General features: G+C 44.3%; 1 protein-coding gene across 1 annotated transcript in view; it reads right to left on the reverse strand.

Moving 5' to 3' along the window:
* Window positions 1–793: 793 nt before the first annotated feature.
* Window positions 794–22,961, reverse strand: part of DPF3 (double PHD fingers 3) — a gene marked incomplete at both ends in the record, with an annotated part of 161,238 nt that continues 139,070 nt past the window's right edge. Inside the window, 3 exons of the mRNA XM_082000787.1 lie at window positions 794–864; window positions 1,922–2,003; window positions 3,358–3,470. Coding sequence (XP_081856913.1) covers window positions 794–864; window positions 1,922–2,003; window positions 3,358–3,470 — 266 coding nt within the window. The remainder of the gene's footprint in view (window positions 865–1,921; window positions 2,004–3,357; window positions 3,471–22,961) is intronic.

A 22,961-nucleotide genomic window follows, 5' to 3' on the forward strand; every position in this document is an offset into this window, starting at 1 on the left:
CAGTTACATATATAAGCATTCACAATCTTCTGAACCAAAATAAAATGAATCTGGACTGTATGCTAGCACGGCAGTGGGACAGTGTGCCTGAATATCCTGAAATACCAAAGACGGTAAGCTTTTCTAAGCATATGTGTGTGAACGTGCTGGTACTGTTCTTCCTCCAGAGATACTAAAACCAGATTTCTAAAGATCTGCCAAATCAAAGCATTTGATCCAAGGGAAAAAGTGTCACCCCAAAAATTCTTCGTCAGTGCTTCTCTTAGTGACAACACCTTGTTCACGACCTGGGAAGTACTGAATTAATGCAACCCTCAAAGCCCCGCTACGAATACAGAGTGGTCGCAGTAAAGAGATTTCCAGTCAAGCCTGTGAAGAGAAACAACTGGTGCTGCTCCCAGCCAAAGTACTCACCGATAATTCCTTGGGAGATATCTTACTACTTCTTCTTTAAAAAAGAAGAATAAACAGAAAGCACAAAGCTACACAAAATCGATTTCTCCATGTCGATATAACAACCCTCCCCCTTCTATAATGCATGTGAGCCCATAACGGCAAGCAGCAACCATGCACAGCAGTGAAGAGATTTCATCTGGAGCATCGGGAAAGTACACAATCCTTCTAGTAGAGCCCAGGAGGTATGGCATTAGTGACAGTGAATACCACAGATACCTCTTCCTGCATTTGAGTGTCTGTTCATTTTGATGTGGGTTGTGTCTTTGTGTCCTGGATGGGAATTGTGTGCTGGTATGGCAACACCAGGAGCAAAGTGTTTCTTGACTGCTGGAGCTCCTCAGGCCTGGAAGCCAAAAGCTGATGCTCTCTCTCTGAGCAGCTCTCGGCACAAATGACAACTCCAGCTCCCTGCAAATGAAGAAATCCTTCTTATAGGAATGACATCAAATCCAGGCATTCAAGTTTATGTCAAGATTGGCTTGAATAGGATATCAAATATTCCTAAGATTGGAATTGCCTGTTTTTTTCTGAAGCAGGCTCTGCTGCCCTTGGTGTTGTGTACATAGGCTTTCTACACAAGTTACAACACAGTGGGGGTGTGCATTGCCACTAAGTGTTTTACACTTTCATACTTTCAATACACCACTTCCCAGTCAAACAGAAACCTTTAGCCAACTACTAGCTGCATTTCAAAATTTTCCCCTCCTGATTTAGTTTCCTCTTTATCAAAGTTACAAACATTTAGTTCCTGAATCCATGATTGATTTGTAATTATTCTTGTCTCACCCCTCATGTAAACTGCAGTCATTCGCATTCACATGTGTCCTTCTCCAGTTCTACTGCTCTCTGCAGATTTTAATCAGAGAATCAATAATGGTAAGGGACTAGTTCCTCTGCTGCACAACCAAGTGACAAACTACAACCAGTTGTAGTACAGTCAGACTGAATCCCCTGCACAGGACATAACTACATACCAAATGTAATACAGACCACAAAACTCTCACCCTTCCAAGGCACAGACAGACCAGAGAACAAGGAAGGTCATTCCTTTTAATCCAGTCTCCTGACAACAGATTCTCAGCTATTCCAGAGAGGACCACCCTGTCCAGGGCTGACTCTCTGGGACTTTGACTTCTTAGGAAGTCCAAAGTCATAGTTCACAGGAGCTCAATTCAGTTGACTAAATTGAGGTGTCCAATACCATCTGGGACACCCAAAGGTACCCATGACCCGCAGAAGAGCCATGTCCTGGAAGAGGAGGTAGACACTGGGCAAGATTGAATAGGACATCTCAGATCACACTAGACCTCCATGTCTATCAATTTTCTTTCTTTCTGGTGCTACCTGCCTCTGCTTTGCTACTGCTTCTTTAACCCTGCATGGCCCAGGCCACCTTTCTGAAATTCTTCCCTCCTCCACAAGGACTATATTGTGATTTTCAGAGCAGACTTCCAACATATGTTACCTTCTGGGGGCTCAAAGACTGGTGGATTCAAGCAATACATGTGATAGCCACGGTCACAGTCATCACAGAAGAGCAGCTGGTCCTGAGGCAGGGTTGTTGGAGAGACAGTAGGGAAACAGGGAGAGAAGGAGAGGAGAAGAAAGAAAATGATGTAAATTAGTGTCTTGCCAAGATGAAAACATAAGCATGGTAACCAGCAGTGCTCAGCTAGGAATGCAGAGCTGCAACATAGACACTAAGAGACTATTGGGAATGTAAAAGGCTACAGGCATCACGTTTGTGCATCCACGATCAACCATCATCTTTCCGAGAGGCTGCACAGAGCCCTTCTCATCACAAAGGCAGTTCAGTTTCTAACTGGAAAATCTCTCTGAGAGGTGGAGGACTTCCTCTCCAAGGTGGCCTCATGATGCAGGAGTAAAAGCTGTTGGCCCAGGGATATGCTGTACTGAGAGAAGAGGACAGGCTTTGCTGGGCTCCAATGTGACCATGTGCTGGATCTCATCCCTTCAGGGGAAACCTTTCTCGTCAAAAGCCTGGACTTAGTCAGTTCTCCAAAACTCAGCTGAGTACATGCTCTATGAAACAGATGGAAATGACATGATCCCACTATGTGGTCTGCAGCTCTTTCATATATCTTGGGGGGAAAAAAGCTGCTCTGAAGTATCCCGTGATTCCTAACACAGAACAGCTCCCTGTTTCTGGATTTCCTTATTTACTGCTAAAGCGAAACAAAATCTCAGGCTTCAAATTTATTCTGTGATAGGGAATGTAGTGTTAGCTAATCACCTTCGAAGTTCTCCAGCCACTAGCAGTTCTCCAAGTTTCTCACAGACTACCAAGGACCTTTAGCATCAGCTGTTAACTGAAAACCCCACAAAGAGGACACTGTTCAGCTGCAGACTCTGGATCACAGGGTGGAAATCACTGGGGTAGGTGATTAGGTGACTAGAGAGAGGCCTAGCCATCCCAGTTCAAATGCTTTCGTGTTTCCCAAGTCTTGTAATTAAAATTAAAAACTCATGCCAAGGAAGTAAGCAAAATCAGGGACAGAAGAAACAGAGCTGCCATCTCTCGGGTTGTCACCCATTCACATCTACCCCTGACTACCACATTGAAAATACTTCTCTCTTGCAGCTCCCTGCAACATGAGTTTATGGCCTCCAGCTGATTTCTACTGAATAAGCATACAAGCCACAAGTACTGGCATCATAACTGGCCCTATATGATACCCGTGGTAATTTTGGCAGAGACCAGTGACTGAACAGGGACACTGGGGAGAAGCCCATCTCTGCTCTCAGGAGTGGCTCTTCCTCAGCGATGTATGGAAGCAGCAGTAAAGCCATGACCCACACCATTGCCACATGCTTCTCAAGGGCGGGCATGACAGTAGCTTGCAGTGACGCTTATTTGCACGAAAAGGTAAATGAACTCACATCGTTCTCAGAGGTCCCACAAAGGCTGCAGGATTTGCACTCAATGCACTGCCACTGATAGGTTTTAACAGCCTCAGTCATGTTTGTGGTGAACTGCAGGCAGGTCGGGTGTCCTGAGGAAGATTGGAAACAACTGTCATTGTTAAGGCTCACTTATTGCTTGTTAATTAACCGGTATTAAATCTGGGAACAAAATGCACATGGACATGGACTGATCACAACATGGGCTGCAACTAACAGATACCAAAGAGGAAAGCAGGCATTAACCCTTTCGCTGCCGGGCACAAGAGAAAATCAGAGTCATCCCCACCCATTCCCCATTGGCAAAGCAGTTCTATTCAGAGCTCTTAAAAATGGTTTGGCTTTGGGTTTGGGTTTTGTGGGGCTTTTTTTTGGTAAGGAAACAAGGGAAAGGATGAAATCAGAAACAAACCCAATTTCAGAGAGAGCCCATCCGTCTTAATAGAAATTGGACTACAGTTTCAATTAACGTTGCTTCAAGCAGACTGAAAGACCTGGTGGAAATGAGGTTATTCTCCATTTCAGAGCTTCCCTTCCTGGTGTCCAAATGAGTGGAGCAATTCTGTAAACTTTGTTTAAATGGGAGCAGTAGCGTACAGAGAAGAAGTAAGACAGGATGGAGGGATACAGCTTTTAATTTTTTTAAGAGCTCTGCCACTAAAGTTGGTTGGCACAGAAGAAACCAAATTGCACAGCTAAACTTCCAGGATCAAAACAAGAAACCAAAAGGAAAAAACCCCAAGCCAACTCCCACAATGAACTAAATGAAAGGAATAAAGAAGGGAAAGCTAGCAGAACAGTCACATCTAATTGGGAAGGACAAATTGCCAGAGTTACAACCCCCGCCCCTACATGCGTGTCGACTCCAGCTTTGCAAAACAGCGGTATCACAGTAGCAGGGTCAGCAATGGGCTTTCTGGAGGGGAAAATACAAACAAACAAACAAACCAAAGGTAGGGTCAGTGTTCCTTCTGCAAAACAAAACAAGAAAAATATACCGCTGAAATAAAGTACTGTAGTCCCAAACCACACCTATAAGGCTGAGGCAGTCCCTACGTCACCTGCAATATGCTACTGCTTGCCCTCTTGGAAAGCCCCATATTTAGCATCCCTCTCACACACACATAAGCATTAACACCACGCAGAGTCAGGGGCGGGGGGCACAAGACGGGGATAGCCAATTGCTCATCTATAGAAAAACTAGAAATACAGGTACACACATCCAGCACTACCACGTGCGACTTCTAGAAACTTACACCATCATCAGGTGCACGGGGTCTTTTCACCTCTAGCCGATCTGCTGTTCTTAGGCTACAGCCAATGGGTAGGAAAAAATCTTTTCCACCTCCACCAGCCTCAGTCTTTTTAAGAGTGGAGGAAGAAAGGCTGCTTCTCCAGTAAGAAGAAAAGGCACAGCTACAGTAGATGTGGGCATAGATGTGCTATCTTCATTACCAGACCTATCAGCGGTATTTTGCTGTGTCGTCTCATCACCCATCACCACCCCACAAGAAGCTTCTATATTTTCTAGCTAGTGAAGGAAATGGTTGCTGAGAATTGCTCAGTAAGGCAATAAAGCTGTAGGGAATATATTTCCTTTACGTGCCCGTGATACCACCAAATGCTGTAATAAGGATTTTTGTTCTCCAGTTATATTCGCATGGTTGTGATACGAACACTAAAGCCTGTTCAGCAAAGGACTGTGTGTACATAAGTTATTAAGGAAACTGAATAGAAAATAAAGGAGATATTTAAGGAAGGAGGGATCAATGACATTGCTCATATCACTCTTAAGCCTTTGAATAAAGAAATGTTTTGACAGTACTGATGAGCTCAGATGGGCTAAGAAGATCACTGGGTTTTGGAGCCCTTGAAATGTCAGCACGAAACAAGAGTCAGATTTTACTGAGATTTACTGAGACCAAGTCCAAACTAAAGTTCTGGGGACCTTGAAACTGCAACTGTGCAGAAGGAGATGTGACATGATACCTTTTCTTGCTGAGAGGACCTCATGTAATGTCGGAATACTACCAAACTAGCAGAACCTGACATGACACTGAAATGTTCCTCCAGATCTAATTTACAGCAAATGCAGAACCTCATTCCAACACCAGTAAATAGAACAAATGTGCCACACTACACATCAGGGAGGAATTCATCCCAACAGCAGAGAGTCGGCTTCCAGAAAGGTTATACAGTGCTGGAATATATCACAGAAAACAACTCATACAGGGAGGTGAGTTAATCAGAGAGTTAAATAGCTTCCGTCACATTTGAAAAGAAACAGAAAGAATGGAATCAAATGTACAGAAATAAATCAGAGCTAAATGCATACACGTATTCACGTGCTCACTTGCCTGCGTACACACATTGCTCATTGCAGAGACTCCAGCTAAAGACTCTCCCTTTCTCAAATGACATGAAGGTCAGGTTCTGTTCACTGCTTTATCTCTGTCCCTTCGCAGCCATTCCTGCTCTCTTCCAGCTATTAGTCTTGACTGTCTCGTTCCTCATTTGCCTCAGAAACACCTCTGCAGGTTTTCTGTGCTGCATCTTGTAATGATGGTGCCTCATTGTTGAAGTGATCCATCCTATTTTGGATGAAGAAATGGGCTCTTGCCGGCTGAGGATTGCTTAGAAAATACTAATAGTGGAGTGAGGGCCACAGTGGCTTCTTTTTAGTAGCAATGCAGAAATATTTTGCAAAAATATACAGATTTATTCGCTCCATTGGGTGCTCTCTCCAAATGTTGTGACTGCAAAGGAGTCCAACAAATGCCCACGGCCAGGTCTGCATAGTTGCAGATTGCTCTCCGTTAGCCCAGGGCTCTTGGCATGTCTAAGGGAAAAACAGTAACTCATGGACATGTCTTTCTTCAGCCTCTAAGTCAGATCCTCTTTCACATTAAACAACATGCCTTCTGGTACCATGAGCCCAACCTAGTGTCATTGGAAAGACTATTTTTAATTATGCCAGCAGTGTGATGAGGCACTGTAGCGTACGGCAAGCCTGTCAGTAGATACCGAAAACATTAAAACTCACTTTTCCTGCCTTCCCTGCTCCTCTCCTTCACAATCTCTCTATTTTGCTGCTACTTTGGTTCAAAAAACAGTGTTTTTCATGACCTATGAGAAAATTCACATGTCCAAGACTTCCTGGAGTGGTGTTGGTGAACACCACCCCTGCTCCATATACCATCCCTCTGTGGCAAAATACGTGAAGACAAAGCCCTGTAGCTGCCTATGGCAGGATACTATAGGTATATTCAAATTCCCTTAAAAAAAAAAAAAAGGCTAGTTCAGCCCACAAACAATTTTGTTTTACACAAAGAGTGGTCCAAAATGTGGTTCAAGTTACAGACACCGCGGTAGCGCACAAGCCAGAGAGCTGAAAGTCTTTCTTGCTTCATTTCATCACTTATGTGGTCAAGATGAAGAAATGGTCTAATTTCGCTAATCTTGTGGTAAACGGCATTTGCTATGACAAAGGTGTGCGGCAAAGAGTCTGCAGCTGGAACTCAGTTAATAATTCAGGTGGTGGCTCAGCCCTGGCAAACCCTGGATCACTCTCACGTGTCTATCAGCTCCGGAGATCTAACAGGGGGAAGAAGTAACACATATTTATGGTGTCACCGAAGTCAATAGACAGACTGCTAAAATACACCCCGGGAGCACTTCTGTTGAAGGAGAAGGTGATGTGTTAACATCGACAATTTCTAATCTACCATAACTATTCTCTACCTAAACTTCTGCTATGCTGCAGTAGCTATAAACAACATAGACAATAAAACTTGTGGTGAGAAGGTGTCCAACAGCTCATCCCTTTGACTTAAAGCAATATTTTAAAGTATAGATCAGGTCTGAAAGCTCTCTCATCTTTGTTGAAACTCTCCTCTGGATCTGAACCCTGTGACTGAGACCGTATTTTATAGTGACACCCGTGTTTCACGTGCCGCTGGCTTTAATTGTACACTATGTCCACCAGACATCTGGTCAGAGGAGTGGGGGGTGAACACATTCAGAGGCCATTTCTTGGCTCCCGCACCCGGTGCAATTGCAGGCTGGCAGTAGGGAGAATTTTAACACAAATACCCTAAAAAAAAAGAAAAAAAAAAATCTAAAAATCTCGTCTGCTTACACTGGCTGTACAACACTAAAGACCAAAACTGACATTAAAGGGCAGGAGCAATCTGCTGCTCCCAGGCGCTCTGTGACCAGTGAAGGCCTTAGAACGGCTCATTAGTGCTTCTTCAATAATGGATTCTGCATCACAAGATTAATTGCAGCCATGTGCTCTGTCACACCCGCCACAGACTATTTAAGTTAACAATCCAATCAATAACCTTTTTCAAACAAAGGCAGAGATTATCTTGAGGGGAAAAAATAAGCAAAGACTCCTTTTTTAAAACAAATGTGAAATTATTTATACAGAGTAAAAGGAATTTTCCAATTCTTTCTCTTATCTTCACTGTGTAGCGGTGGGCTTTGTAATCAATAGCATAATGAAAACCTACAGAGCTCCTGGCTATATTGCATCAGAATTTACTCCATAAACTATTCAGGTCTTTAAACAACTATAAATACATATTACACATATAATGACCTATGTCACAGGAATGCCATCCATATAATGGAAGTTTTACATGCAAGCAAAATGCAAAATCTCCTCCTGCTAAGATTGAATAAGGATTGTTGTGACCACTGCCATCATTAGATAGAATTATTACCATTATTTGTACAAAAGAAGGGAAAACTAACTTGTAATTCTAATAAAGGATATGATTTTATGGTTACGATATAAAAATTTAGCCCTCATTTGTCTGCCTAAGAAGGCAGGCTTACAGATAGGTAGTGTCAACAGCTGGATTAGAAAGGGGCCTCAAAAACCCAAACCACCCAAGCACACCGAAAGGCTTGGCTGTGCTAGAATCCCAGGGCTCGAGGGGCTGCAACTCTCAGAAAAAGACCAAATGTTACTAAGGGATGAGGATCTCTTGGCATTTTCCTGCCCTTCCCATCTTGCATTACGATGCAGGGATATATGCTGCCTGCTCAAATGGAGGTACTAGTAAACAGAAGCCTTCAAAAGTATTTGCAGGGTGAGGACCCAAGGCACCGCCTGCCACAGTACCTCTGTGGTACAGGGAAGCGGGAATATTTCATTGTAGAAAAATATAGCAGCCTTCCCAGTGGCCAGGGCAGGGGTGGGTGTCAGAGGCTGCAGGCGAAGAGCTCTCGTCTCACCCCCTTCGGCACAGAGCCCTGCTGAATCCAGCTTCTTCAGAAAAACAAACACACACACAAGAAAGTCTGACTCGTAGGCACCATTGGGTTTTATTACTGTTCGGCCGAAGAGGAACAGTAGAGGAGGAGAGGAAATACTACCCCCGTGAATTTCTACCTCCTGCGGAAAAGGAGAAAACCCGGCTGCTTCTCCCAGTGTCCGAGGCACCGTGGTCCAACATTGCCAACTCTGCTACAGAAGTGAGTCCAAAGGGCCTCGGGGGCCTCGGTGAACAGGCTGGTCAGTCTGATTTGGTCAAAGACCAACCTTCCTCCAGTCTAATATGCCGCAGTGTGCCAATAATTGTGGAAGAATTAACGCCTTTAATAATTGATGGAGCTCTGAAACCATTCAGCGGCAGAAGAGCTTATAGTTCCTATTATTTCATTTCCTGGCCCTATAGTCGTTCTGGCCAGCAAGGACAGAGCTGTGTTTGGAAGCAATTAACGCCAGAGGTCTCGAGGCGGTTACAAAATGGTGGTGTGTGGAAGGTGGCACTTGCAGCTCGCTCTCCTTGCTATTGCTTTTGCCGCGCAAACACCAAAGGGCACAAGGGGAGCGAGCTCCTACTGAAACACCCCTCATCTTGAGGTGCTCCCCAGAAAACTTTGTTGCCCAAGGAAAGTCCGCCTACCAGCTCAACTCGCTCCCAGCTTTGGCTCTACACCACCACAGAATTTCCTCTGAAATGTTTTGAAGCGTCAAGAGCATCAAGCTAGGACAAAGAGCCTGGGCTGCAGAGGGTACATCAAGGGCAAAGCTTGGCTCAAAGGCTGCTCACGTGCATAAACAAAATGAAGGATCTGTCCATACACAGACTGATGTGCATCCAGAAAGATCAGCTACAGAGGAGGCAGAGGAACTCTGTCCGTCACGGGGCGGTGGGATTTGGGGGTGACCTCCAGAGCACACCAAGAAAGAAGCCAGGAGCGAGTTATTCTGGGCATCCTAATGGTGTGTCACTCTCTCCCCACACACCATCCCCTTGGTGGCAGATGCCACAAGTCTTACAGGAAAAACTACTTGAGAAATGTTTTAAAACAGTTTTACTGCGATAGGTTTGTGTGAGGCTTTCCCTGCGTAGCCCTCCCACCCCCACCCCAGCAAGCACCGTCCAGCTGTACCCATCTTAGCAGGGAGAAACAAAAAACAGAAGTTACAGATTTTAAAAGCCTCTAAAAACTGCCGACAATTAACTTTGGCTTATACGAATCGCTGCCCTGGGAGAACACCCTGCTGTGGGCCGGTGGTGCTGCAGCCAGGCCTTCTGCTCCGGGCTCGGGTTTGCCAGGGGGAGGACGAGCCCTGCCGGGGTGCCTGCTGCTGTGTGGGTGTCCCCCTCCGGCCAGGCACACCCGCCCCTCCGAAACCACCTGGGGCGGGCTAAAACCTGCACCTCCATTTCATATCGCCCGGGGGTGTTGGGCTGCGGCAGATCTGGGGCGCAGCCTTGCTCCTCGGCCGTCCCCTCCGAGGGCGAGCCGCCGGGATTCGGGCACACGCCTGACGCACGCTGCTCACCTCGCTGCCAAGGTGCTGCGACAACGCGGCAAACCGGGACCTGCGCGTTTGCAACCCGGCGACCAGAAACGGCCCCCAACCTTAAAGCCAAAGGAAATGCCACGTGCCCATGCTGTCCCGCCTCAAAACCAGCCAGCACGCCGCTCCCTGCTCTTCCAGACCGGCCCCCATTAGCCACTGTTGGCCGCTAGACAAAATGGCTATTTCTCGCCTGAGGAAAACAACGTGGAAGCACTCGAATGACCTCGTACTGAAGCGTCAGCTTGTTAATGCACTGGTAAGCCGTGCCAGCGCTGTACAATTCCTGGGGGTGAATTAGGTCAGGGTGACCTCCAGAAAACCCACCAGGCTGCATCGCAGCACGCTGCATTGTGGGTAACGATCTGCTAATTGCCAGGAGGCACTCGGGCCGCTTCCCAGCTCCGGCAGGAAGGGAACCTGCCTGCAGGCACCGCACGGGCTCCATATGCCAGGGACATAGCTCCTAATAACGAGAATAAACCCATTTATAGAGCGCTAACTGGCCAGGAGGACGGGCACCGAATGCTAATGCGGGTACACCCTGCGGGGCCGGCTGTGTGAGACCCCCCAGCCGTGCTGCCCGCGCAACGCGGGGCAGGTTTTGCGTTTGGTTGCCGAGTGAAGTAGGGGTGAGGTAGATGGAGATGGAAATGCGGGAGTGGGAGGAAGACCGCTTATCCAGACAAGATGAATCACCACAACCTGGAAAGCCAACATCCCCTTTGCCCTGGGGACATTTTCATTACCCTTCAACAAACTGCAGTGGAAAAAAACCTCCGGCACGGCTCCGACCTCGTCGCTATGCACTGCAGGCTCCCCGGCCAGGCCAGCTCACACACCACAGAGCTTTCAATCAACTGGCAGGCTTGCTAAACCCTTTCAAAATGAGCAACCAAGCAAAAATACTTGGTCATAAACACTAAAAATAGGAATGGAGGACTGGGTTTTGCTTTGCTTTTTAACTTGGTGAAGCCAGATCTTCCTAGTGCATTAAATCCACCTCCCTGGCAGCCCATTTAGAACATCTCCTCCCCCCTGGGAGAGCCAAAATCCCCAGCTATAATGAGAGGAGTGGGGTGGTGTTTAAAATGCTAGGGAAACCAGCAGCCTGAACAGCCTTCCGCGAGCATGTTACCTTTGTTAAACCCCCCCATAAAACAGGACATCAGCTCTGTCCCTCCTCCCCTCCCTTTAAGCTGAACAAGGACTCTGCTACCTGCTTGAACCCACACCCACTGTCCAGATACCTGGTCCTTCCCCAATATTCCTAGTGTCAAACTGCCCCACTGACACAGACAGACAGGGACGCCCAGCGCTGCCCAGCGCACCCCTGTTATCAAGGTAGAGCTCAAAAAGACCGGCTCCAGCGTTTTCACGCTGACCCAAGAAAGTGTGTCTAACCCGAGCCAGCGGCGGCAGTGGACGGGACACGACGTCTCCCCGGGGCACTCCAGCCAGGGCTCCTCCGCTGGGATTGTGCGGGAGAGCGCGACGGAGGCAACGCTTCGTGACGTGGGCACCTCTTCCCTCAAAACAGGCCACGTTCACCCAGTCAGTTCGGAGAGCATCAAGACAACCGCCCCGCACTGCTGCGGTCCTCTCAAGCACCGAGAGCTGCCGGGAAAACTTCAGAGGTAATTTCATCCACGGGCCACGAAACAGCCATCTCATAAAAGTAACTGTTGATTGTAAAGGGGGTAGGCTGGGTTTACACTGGTGAATTAGGGCACAGGAAAGAGAAAAAGAAGAGCACATCACTGATCTCTGGACAAACTTTCTTCCTAGAAAGATTAAGGAACGACTCTAGACTCATTCCCTGCCAGCATGGTTCCAGAAATTTCAAATCAAATGGCAAACTCCAGAGAAAGTACTTAAATGTCATTATTTTAATATTAAATAAACTTAACTACGCAGAAGACACCATGTCATTGCACAGGCAGTGACCTCGTTGCTGTTACATGAGGTAACCATGTATCATCCAGGTAAAGATATTCAGCACATGATGGGTAAATTGTTGATAACCGATGCGAACATGCTGTAGATGCAAGAGGTCTGACTTTCCCACGCAAGCATAATTTACACTGTTGCTAATGTGACTGTATATTCAGACGCAAGTAGAACTGCCTCACTCGACTAAACACAAACAAAAACAGTTTGGAGCAAGTTACTTCGGTCACTCGTTGATTCAAAGAAACCCTTCCAGCCGCGGAGCGGGCAGAGCTCTCCACGCACACTCTCCATTGTTTGTAATGCAGTGCCAGACGCTGGGAAAATCCCATCGTCTACTGATTTTTTTCCCCCTTTTCCGTTAGTTAAACCCCCTGTGCAGTTGGAAATTTCTAAGTGCCAGTTGAGATTTCATCAATAAGGCAGCCAGTTTTCACTTCTCCAAAGTCCCTGCAACATCAATATCTAAAGGGAAGTAAGAGCTATAACTGCACCCTGCAGAGCATCACTGAGTGCTCGGTAGGGGGGAGTGAAATGTCTGAGTTTACTCTCTAAAAAATGCAATTTCAGGGTGATCTAAACATCTGAGAGAAGGAGTGAATTTGAATGAAGTAGTTTCAGTCAAAAGCAAGCAGGAGAGAAGAAAGGGTTAAGAGGCAGCAGAGGGAGAAACTGATTTTTCAGAAGGGTGAGACATTTTGTGCCAGTGTTTCACAAACAAGAAGTTGGGCTTTCATTTTGGAGTAGTACCTTGCTTCAAAAGTGAGCTCGTTGGAATTGTTTTTAAGAGTGGGGAAAAATACTCACAAATGAAATGTTTCATTCAAGCCTGCTCACACTTGGCAGTGGGAAAGGGTCATTTCATTGAGAAAAAGAGAATGCGATTTGTTTCAAATCAAACCAAAATCTTTTCACCTCACCATGGTATTTCTCAGCTCAGTTGTGTTTGAACAGCCTTTTTGAGTAACTGTCCAACAAAATGCTGCCAGAGACACCAAAAGAGTAAGATTTTTTTGTTTGTTTTTCACTGGAAAAACACCAGATTAAAAGCCATGATCTGTTTTCTCAGAGCACATCAGACCTTCCACCCCAGATTAGCCAAGTCAAAGTGCAGGCTATTCTTTAACCTGTAACAAGTGAGTAGCGTTGCTTTGACCTCCACAACCAATACTTCATAGCACCTAAATATCACATCAGATTAAACAAGAAATTAGCTAGTTCGACAGCAGTGGACAAAAATGGCCCTCATTAAACAGTTCACTAGTCCTGCTACTTTTCAGCACCAGAGGAACTGTTTAGCAGAGCCTCTACAAAAGTAGAATATTATCGTATTTAATGCTAGAAAATTATCTTCCACAGTAGTGTGGGGGTCTGTGAGTCTTCTGACCCTGCTCTTAGCTATATTGGCTAGTGGGACTGCTGCTCAGCAGTTCTGTTTAATGGCAAAGAGGCTGGGAAGTCCTCTCCTACAGCCTGGTCTGACCAGGTTATGGGCGTGCCAACTTCTCTCACCCTTAACAGCTGTTGAGGGTGTTCATCACCTGCGACGTTCACTGTTAGGTGGGATCCCATCACCCAAGAAATGTTTGGTAATTCTCAATGTTAGCTGCACCGAGCCTAATGGGGAATAGCTCTTCTTTATGTAATGCCAGACCCATAAATATGTAAACAGTCACAGAGGAATCTAATGGGTACAGATTTCCTTAAGAAATTCATCTCCATTTTTTTCTTTCAGATTGCTAAGTATTTGTAAAATCTCACCCTTAATGGAAGTGAGGAAGGGGTCTTGGAGAGCTAGTTAATGAAGAGGTTGACCTGTCCTTGCAAGGGAAATGACGCTCCCTAACCCAGGGAAGGTCCTCTTCTCCAGGCAAAGAAATACATGGCTCTGGACCATCTGGATGTCTGAAAAGTGCAACAGCAACCTGAATTCAACCCAGAGAGAGTTTGTGGGTAGTTAAAAACTCTTCTAAACCTCCAGGCTGATGGACACATTCAGAGACACAGTTGGTGTGGAAAGACCTGAAAAGAGCTGGGACCTGTTCTTTAAGAAGCCCAAGCCCAGATATCCCAGCAATGGATGAGACTTCTGAGCCAGGATCTAGCTGCAGAATCCACTGCACCATAAAAAAAGTTGTTGTGCCTGAGGAAAAGGCTGTAAAGACTTTAGTCTTGTTTAACACTTTTAAGCCACTTAAGCCTTCAGAGCACTGATGTGAAGCAACTATGATTAGTACCAACAGGGGAAAATTAATTTCTCAAACATAGGCTTAAAACCACCCCATGTAAATTCCACCATACAAAGTGTTACATGAATTTGAAGCTATGTCTCACCGGCTATCTGACGCTAAAATAAAAGTACCCCTGAGTGACAGCACAGCTTTCGGCTATTTCCCATCCAATGACTCCCTCTCACCTTGGAGAGCTGGCCTCAATACTGACTCCTGAAATCATCATATGAAGAAGTTAATGGCTGCTGGCTAATGAAAGAAATCCAAATTTGTAAGTTAAGTCTTCAGCAACACTTGACAAAACTCTCTCCAGCATTATTTAAAATCTGTAATCTGCTTCATAAAAGAAGGTTATATCTGAAAGGCTGCCACTGACACCAGGACACTAACAGTAAAGACTGAAGAAACATAAGGAGAAGGGGATTCAGTCTGAGCAAAAAAGGACTCTTAACACCCGCTCAAACCGAGAGATAAGCTAGAAGATCTTACTGAGAATTGGTTATGGAAGATGAACAGCACTGAGAAATGAAACTCCACTCCAGAAGCAAAACCACTCAGCCTAAGACATTGAAGGAAGGCTACATCTGTTCCTGCCCAAGAGGTACCATCCATCCACTGGGATCCCAAAAAAGGAGGACCGCTCTCCCAGCTCCCCAGAACGGCTGCCCCTCTCAGGCAGGCAGCAGTAGTTCCGAGAGCTTCAACCCACAGCCCAGCTTCAGTGTTCAAAGTGTACTGTCTTTTCTACAGCTGTGCCATCGTTGGTTTGTAGGCCATTCAGAGCTACCACAGCTATCTTAGACAACATTAAACAAAGCTGTTTCTAATTATATCCTGCATGGCAGTATTAGCCACAACACTGTCCTCCAGAAATCTGTGCTTTTTTAAAGGTAAGTGCCATCCTTCTCCTATCATGGTGCACACACCAGGGAATAATGAAGAATTACAGGCTGCAAGGACAAAACTTCATCAAATAACAGAGAATACAGTAAAAGTTTCTAACACACTCAGCAAGAGCATTTGTTGAAACGGAAAAAAATGCGGTCAGGTGTTAAAAAATATACTGGTGAAATTAAGATGCCACAGATGGATAGCTCTCATCTTAAGTCATTAAAATCAAAGATAGGACTAAACTGTAACAACTGTCCAGCTTTGGTGCAGCAAAGGAAATACAATTTTACAATAATTACCAAGGGACAATGGAGATCTTAAGCATATCAAGCCACAATTAGGACAAGCCCAGCCAAAGCTAAGGGGAATAGTCACTGCTTATGTGCTCTACTACGTATGCTTTATGTAGTTGAGCTCCTACTCAGCCATCTTCAACACTAGGGGTGGGACTTGGTACAGAGAAGGTTATGTCATTGCTAATGAGCATTAAAAACTTGGTTTTAGAGAGAAAGGGTTATGGGTGTTTTATCATCTGTAGGCTAATGGATCTGACTACAAGCAGGGCTCACAGCTGCAGGATGCAAATTTAACCAGATTTTTTCCTTTTTTTTCTGATTGCAGGCAAAAGTTTGGAATAATTCTTAAACCAGTACAATATTCTAGTTCAGGTCAAAGAAAAGAAGCCAATGTTGTTTGCAGCCCACCCAGAGAACTTGAGATTCCAGCCCTCAGCTTTGCCAGCCTTCAGCTCAGTCTCAGTCTCAGCCCAAGGAAACCTGGCTTTGGGGGCACCCATGAGCAGCCACGGTGCTGGCAGACATTTTTACTCCCTCCTCCTGCCACACCTGACTCTCACCAGCAAGAACTCTTCTCCAGACAGGAAAATAAAATGTGTTCCTTGCCAGCCTGCCAGCGTAAATCTGCTCTGGGGCTCAAGGAACAGTGGTATTTTTTTCTGTTCAGATAATTTTTGCAAAATTTAAACTTTCCTTTAGAAGATTTCTATTTCCAGGCCTGTGGCTTAAAAAAAAAAAAAGCAACAAACAAACACCAAAACCAAAACAACAACAACAACAACAAAGGCACAAAAAGTAGTAAGACATATGCAGAGTTGTTCTCTGGAGTGTGACAGCCTGTAACAATAGCCCTGCTGTGATGGGAAGGATCCCGTTCATCTACACAGAGTGTTGACAGACATCCATAAAGGCCAATTTCAACGTACACTTTCACTCCTGGTTACCTTAGCAGAAATGTCTAGCTCTGCTCTCTGCATCCATCACATCAGGGACAATGAAAATGACAACTGAGTTAGAATGGGAGATGACCTATGGAACAAGAAAAGTGCACTGATGCCACAAGCAGTTTCCTTCCTTCCTTTCTTCAACTTCCCTTTCTTTGATTTGTCAGCATTCAGCTTTGCCCTCAGTCCAACCTCCATCTGGGTCCCTCTGTCCTACGCAGCACAGCAGAAAGCTCAAGCGGAGCTAGGAGAAGAACAACAAAAGCAGCAATGGCCGGGGGCTCAGGATCTGTCATCACACACCCTCCCTCCTCTCTCTGCTTTGGCGCAGGAAAAGAAGATTACTTTCCCCCCATGAAATCCCTATGGAAAAGTAGTTCTATAGGCCTGCAACTCAGATTATTGTAAGAATATCTGAGAGCAAGTAGCAGAAAGGAAATCAGAAGTTGCTAGGAGGGGCTTTGAAACCAGCAACCCTGTCACCCAGCATGCGCTGTAAGGAGAGCATCATAGCTACCTTCTCAGCACAGCTCAGAAATACAGTTAGCATCTTTCTTACCCCACCTTTTCAGCTGCCTTTGGCCCCCAGTGCCCAACAGGTGAAAAGGAAGCAAAGACCTTTTTAGCCACAGAACAGCTGAGGACAAGTAAGTCCTCAGGAGTCCAAAAGCCGCTTTTATCAGATCCCAAACAGGTTCCCAAGAGCCACAGTGTCTGAGGACAGCAAAGGTAGCTGAAATTGCCTTTTGGTTTCCTCCTTCCCCCAGTGATTTGGCCAAAGCACAGGTAAAGATAAAGTCTGAAGGTAAGCGGTGAAGTTTTCAAGTCATATTCACCTGAAGAAAGAGTGAAGAAACAAAACACAAATGGAAATTAAGATTACACAAGTGAAAAATAGAACTGTATAGGGAAAGGCTATGAAAGAAGACCAAGAATAGTTAATTCTCTGCTGCAAAGACACACACTCTGTCTCATACAACTGTTAAAAATTAGGCAGGTAGGAGCCCATCTGTACAACTCTGTACAATTCCTATATTGCCTGACTGGATTAATTCCTGCTGTGTTCTTTAGGACTTGTTTAACATTTAATCTGCTGGGAGGGGACAGTTCACTACTCTAAAGGATCTGTACCCACACCAGAAGATCTCATAAAAACTACATCCCAGCTGCTATTTTTGCAAGCAGCTGCCAAAGTAAAAAGGGCCATCTATAGCCTCTACTGGTAGCAGAGAAATTGATGGGAAGGCAGAGGAAAGGCAACAGAGCTTCATAAAAATGACAGCAGGAAGAGGACACACAGAGTCTCCTAGAAAGATGGCACCCAACCTGAAAGAGTATTTCCTCTTTCTCTTTCCATCCTGTACAACCATACTGGTAATCTAATGTGGGTAAAGGGAAAGGGAGGATTCATGCCTGCCCTGTGAAACGCAGCAAAGGGAACCACAGTTTCCAGTTACTCCAGTGATTAGAAATGGCATAGGTAGGGTCAGGACTCCTTATGGCAATGTCACTAAAATCTGTGTGAAAAGCTCTCATAATTTAGACTCCACCTCTGAATCTAAATTAACTTAATGCAACTCTGTTAATCTCATGGAGAAGATTATTAAAATACAATCACATTTAGGAAGATCCTCTATTATCGCCAAATGATAAGAAACACTCTTAAAATGAGTCCTACACAAAAGCAGTATATTAGTTCCTGCCTACCTTCACTATAGCAAGCAACAGGACCAGTTTCTGCAGTCCAATGAATGGAGAAAAGTAAAAAGAAAAAGGAAGAGAATTCTTGGTTAACATCAAGCTTTGTTAAGAAATACAAACCAAAATCCAGGGACAAAAGTCACAATTTATAAAATGGAAAAGGGAAACAAAATCAACAGAGGAGGAAGTTTTATTTTAAGCTTCAAAGAGAGTATTATAAACAATGGAGAGCTTAGAAAAGTATATGTACAAGTATGTTATTCAACAATGTCTTTTTAAAAGAAGATTATTTGCACTCTAAAAGACCTTGTGGAATTGGTTTGATAAAGTAATATTTACAGAGGAATATACAGTAGGGGCGTTGGAAGCAGAACTTTTATTTGGAAGGAAAATTATACAAACTGAACACAGACCCTACAGTTTGCAAATCTTCATTACAGTTGTGCGTCTTGTTATATTTTGATGAAATAAAATTTGATTTTTTCTCTAGAGGCAGTTCACCACTGCAAGTTTAGAAGCCAATAAAATGAACAAAACAAAACCATCCTGCAAAAGAACCCAGTTAGGACATAAATTTTGTCATTTAAGAGTGGGAGCGGGACTCGGGTCTAACAGACATCTTATGTGGTTATTTTTGGCCCTATGTGTTATCTGGGAAGGAGAAGGGGAAGGGAGAAGGGGACAAAATCTGCTGCTACTGACACACGAAAACCTCTCAATGAGATGAGTTTGAGTTTTAGGGGTGCAAGAAACACGATGCAGGATCAGGCTCTCTGGCAGCTTTACCTAGTCAGGTTGCATTTTTTTGTAGACATAGTTTTTTTCACTCCAAAAGCCAACGTAAGCCACATTAACAAAACCACTTTTTCTATCTATACCCTGGGTCTATACCAACAGGTACATCCGGCACCTCTGTTACAGAGAAGAAGCTAATCTCAGAGCCAAGTCCAATACCCTTCTCCTAGGACACAAGGCTATCCTGCTTCCTTACTAGACTGCATCAAACACGACAGCGAACAGTCCTGCGCTATCCATTGTGAGCAGATTTGGCAGCCAACAAAATCCTCTAGTGCTTGTACAGAGCAGAACACCTTATTTCACTGAAAAGATGACTAAAAACTTCGAAGTCAGGATGTGAATGTCCCTCACCACTGCCTCACAGGACACTTTAGGATTGTAGCTGCGGGAACTCGCATTCTTCTCCTGCTGAGTAACCCCTGTTACGTACTGCTGACATGCAGGTGCACCTGTATGCTTTTCAAAGTCCACTACCACTTAAGAAAGGGCTGAAGTACACAAGGTTTCTACACATGGCATCATGCTTGACTCCAACAGGAAGCTCCATGCTAAGAGCACTTGAACATTCAGATACTTCCCGTACAACCAACTCACAATCAGCTGTGGAATTACCAAAGCAAAAAATACTAATAAAATTAAGAGAGTTGTTTTCCTTTTTAAAGCCCTCTTTCAGCAGAAGTATTTCACAGAATTGCTCAAGAGCAAACCTCTTTTACTGTGCAGAAGACACACATCAATCCTACTGGGAGAAGACAGTCCTTTGAATTGGACACAAAATCTGGAAACAAAAAATTCCATCCACTGAGCCTGGTCTTTGCTATTTCAACAGTTTTTGTTCAGATTTGTGCCTAACACAGTACAGCAAAGTAAGTTTTAAGCATCTAACAGGATACTATTATTAAGGAGAAAGTAAACCAGAACAATCTTCACTTACCACATCCAATTTGCAAAAAACAAAGATACCCAGCACATGTATGAATGGCTTCTTTAAAGTAAGAGAGAGAGCAGAGTTGATCTTTATTTTCATTATTTAAAAAAAGTTTTTTCCTTAAAGTAAATATTCAGTCTTTATTTTACATTAAGTGCTTTTTAAAATTTCATGTCTTCACAAAATTGCATTTAAAATTTGAAGTAAAATGTATTTCAAACAAAAATACTGTGCAACTTCAGCACTTCTTTTCTCTCTTAAATATCGAAATAAATAAAATAGTTAAGTCTTTTTTTTCAGTTTGTTTGTTTTTCAGTCAGTTCTACTGTAGATAAATTCCAGTTTGACCTGGGTTTATACACACGCTTAAAAGAAAGTGAAATCAAGGTTTTAAAAAACTTCTTTGTATTGCACCAGCTTAGGGCATCCCCAGAACTTCTCTCAACAGTTGGCAGCCGACTTCCCACAGTCCAGGCTCCTGTGCAGATGAAACACAGGAATGGAAGGGTCAGGGAAAGGAGAGGAGAAGAATCAAAGCATCCTGGCTTCTCTCGGCCTTCTTCTGAAATGTCTTGCTTGAAGGATGCTGGAGTCCATGAGGGCAGGGCTGACTGCAGAGGGAAAGGCAACACAAAATAAAACTAAACAAACTCAAACAGACAACAAAAGCAAGCGTTCAGAAAAAAAAAGAAGTAGCACAAACCAACCTTCCAACACCGTTTGCATTCTAGTTCTTTAAAAATACAGCTCAACAGACTCAGTTTCAACTGACCGTGGGAGCCATAAGTAAATACAGCACAAACAAATAGGGTATGAAGGAGCATATCTGAAAGGCAGGCACCGAACGCTGTCAACCTTTCTTACTGTGAACATCATTAAGTAGCCTTCATCATTCAGCTTAGATACCTGCCTTTTCACTAGAAGTTAAGGCCTTTGCTTACGAAATCCTGCTCTGGTTACATTGCTGTATTACTAATTATTTGTACAGAGCTACAACTATAGGCAGCACTGCACAGAAGACATTTTTAGAAGTCTGAACGATACACATAGGGTGGCAGCAATGTGATAACTTCTGGAAATAACTGAAAGACTGCATTTTGCATTTGGTTTAATCCATGAATGGACTAAGTTGCATACTGCTAAACTTCTGAGCAATATAAGATAGCAAATAAAGTAATCTCTTCATTTCCACAAAATGCAAGTGCCTCCCTGCATGTCTTCCCCACACCCCTCATATCAGTTCTGGACAACGCGAAAGTCCAAAATCTTAGGAGAAGCCAGTGACCAAAAGGATAACTCAAAGATAGGAACTGGCAGCATCCCCTTAACAGGGGTATCAGAACTTGAAATCACAACAGCTGGGGGCATTTCTAAATGTTCTTACAACTTGTGTTCTCTGAAATTGGCAACTTAACACTCATGGAGATACAGACAGGGACATGAAAATAGTTCCAACCCAATTTCAGGGTTCTATGGTATTTATACAGGTTGGGGTTTTTTTCAGCCCTGGTAGATATCTGGCAAAGAGAACAAAGGTTGGTAGGGTTTATAGTAATGGCTCAGTCAGCAAAAATTCAGCCTGGCTACATTCCTGCACTGTGAGGGTTTGTCAAAACAACCTCATGCCAGCATGAACACATGCATGTGCCTCATACTCTACATACACTCATAGCTCCAAATTTTATATGAATAAGAAAAAATCACAGAGAATAAGAAATGGGTGTTTATTGGAAACATCTACATATGTTGCAGTACAAAACACGCTGGGCAGATTTTGCAGTTTTTATAACAAGATGACTCCCACTGGGGTCAGTACAATGTTTGCTGAGGAATTGATTCAGTAGAACTGTTTGCCATGGGGAAGAGGCAAATCGCAAGAGGAGCCAGACTTTGAAAGCTCCATAGTTTGATGGTATTTGAATTATAATTTTAGGGCCCATCTCAAAATACCATTGCAAGAATTAACCAAAGAAAGGCCAAGCAGGCAGGAGAGAACGCAGTGGTGCCCCAGCACAGTCCGGACTCAGCGACTCTGGGTGCAGTTCTCATTTGCTCCATGCATCAGCAGGCAGCAAACTGAGTCTCTGTCTTCAATCAAGAGCCTGAGCTGAGGTCTGTAAAATGGCAAACTGGAACTCAGAATGAATAACTAATGTAAAAGCTCAAAGGCAAAACAATGCGGGGAGGGGATTCTAATAACACATTCTGCTGAAACAAATGGCCATCTCAGAGCTTGTCTACACCATACTAGCAAGCATATTAACAGTGAGGTTTCATTCGATAAAAGCAATGGCCAAGAAAGCCCAGTGCTAATGCTTCTGAAGCCAGTGGCAAAGTTCTCCTTGTTTCAGCAGCCTAGGCTCATCATTTATGACCTTACCACATATGTACAATGTTATTCCAAACACCATTACATATACAAGAAATAAATATCCAACCCACAAAACTGGGGGATGCCTGGGTGGAGGGAAGAGATGCAAAGTGAAGCAAAACAGATTTCAGTTCCATCCCTGTTCTGCCACATGCCTCATGGTCTCTTTTTATTTTTCAACTGTTATGCCAGAATCCTGCATCTTCTTAACATTTTCCCAATATATATCATCACGCTTAAAATTTTAAACTGTTTTCATGCAAGAGCTGAGGTCTGTCCCTGCTCAAATGTCAACTGATTAAGAGCCACAAAAGGGAACATGCAAAGGACCAGTGCACACTCTGTGCAGCCTTTCTTCCCACTAATCAGCTGCTCAAGCAGCACGTCACTTCCTTATTTCTCCTGCTCCCGTCTGTGAATCAGAGTTTGCAGAGGACGGCTCAGGAAACTATGTGTCTTTTCTAAGATCCTTTAGTATGGAGCAGTAGAAAGGTGCCTGAGGAGACAGCTCACATGATTAAACACAGAAAAGTCTGAATTTAGGAATTGAAATGAAACATTCCTTTATTCACATTTCACATTGGAGCTGTCTTATTTTGGTACATGGCTTTTGTGGGAGCATATGTTTCAGGAGAATCTTTGGACAGCCT

The sequence above is a fragment of the Phaethon aethereus genome, assembly GCF_964289735.1.
Source record: "Phaethon aethereus genome assembly, chromosome: 5".
NCBI lineage: Eukaryota > Metazoa > Chordata > Aves > Phaethontiformes > Phaethontidae > Phaethon > Phaethon aethereus.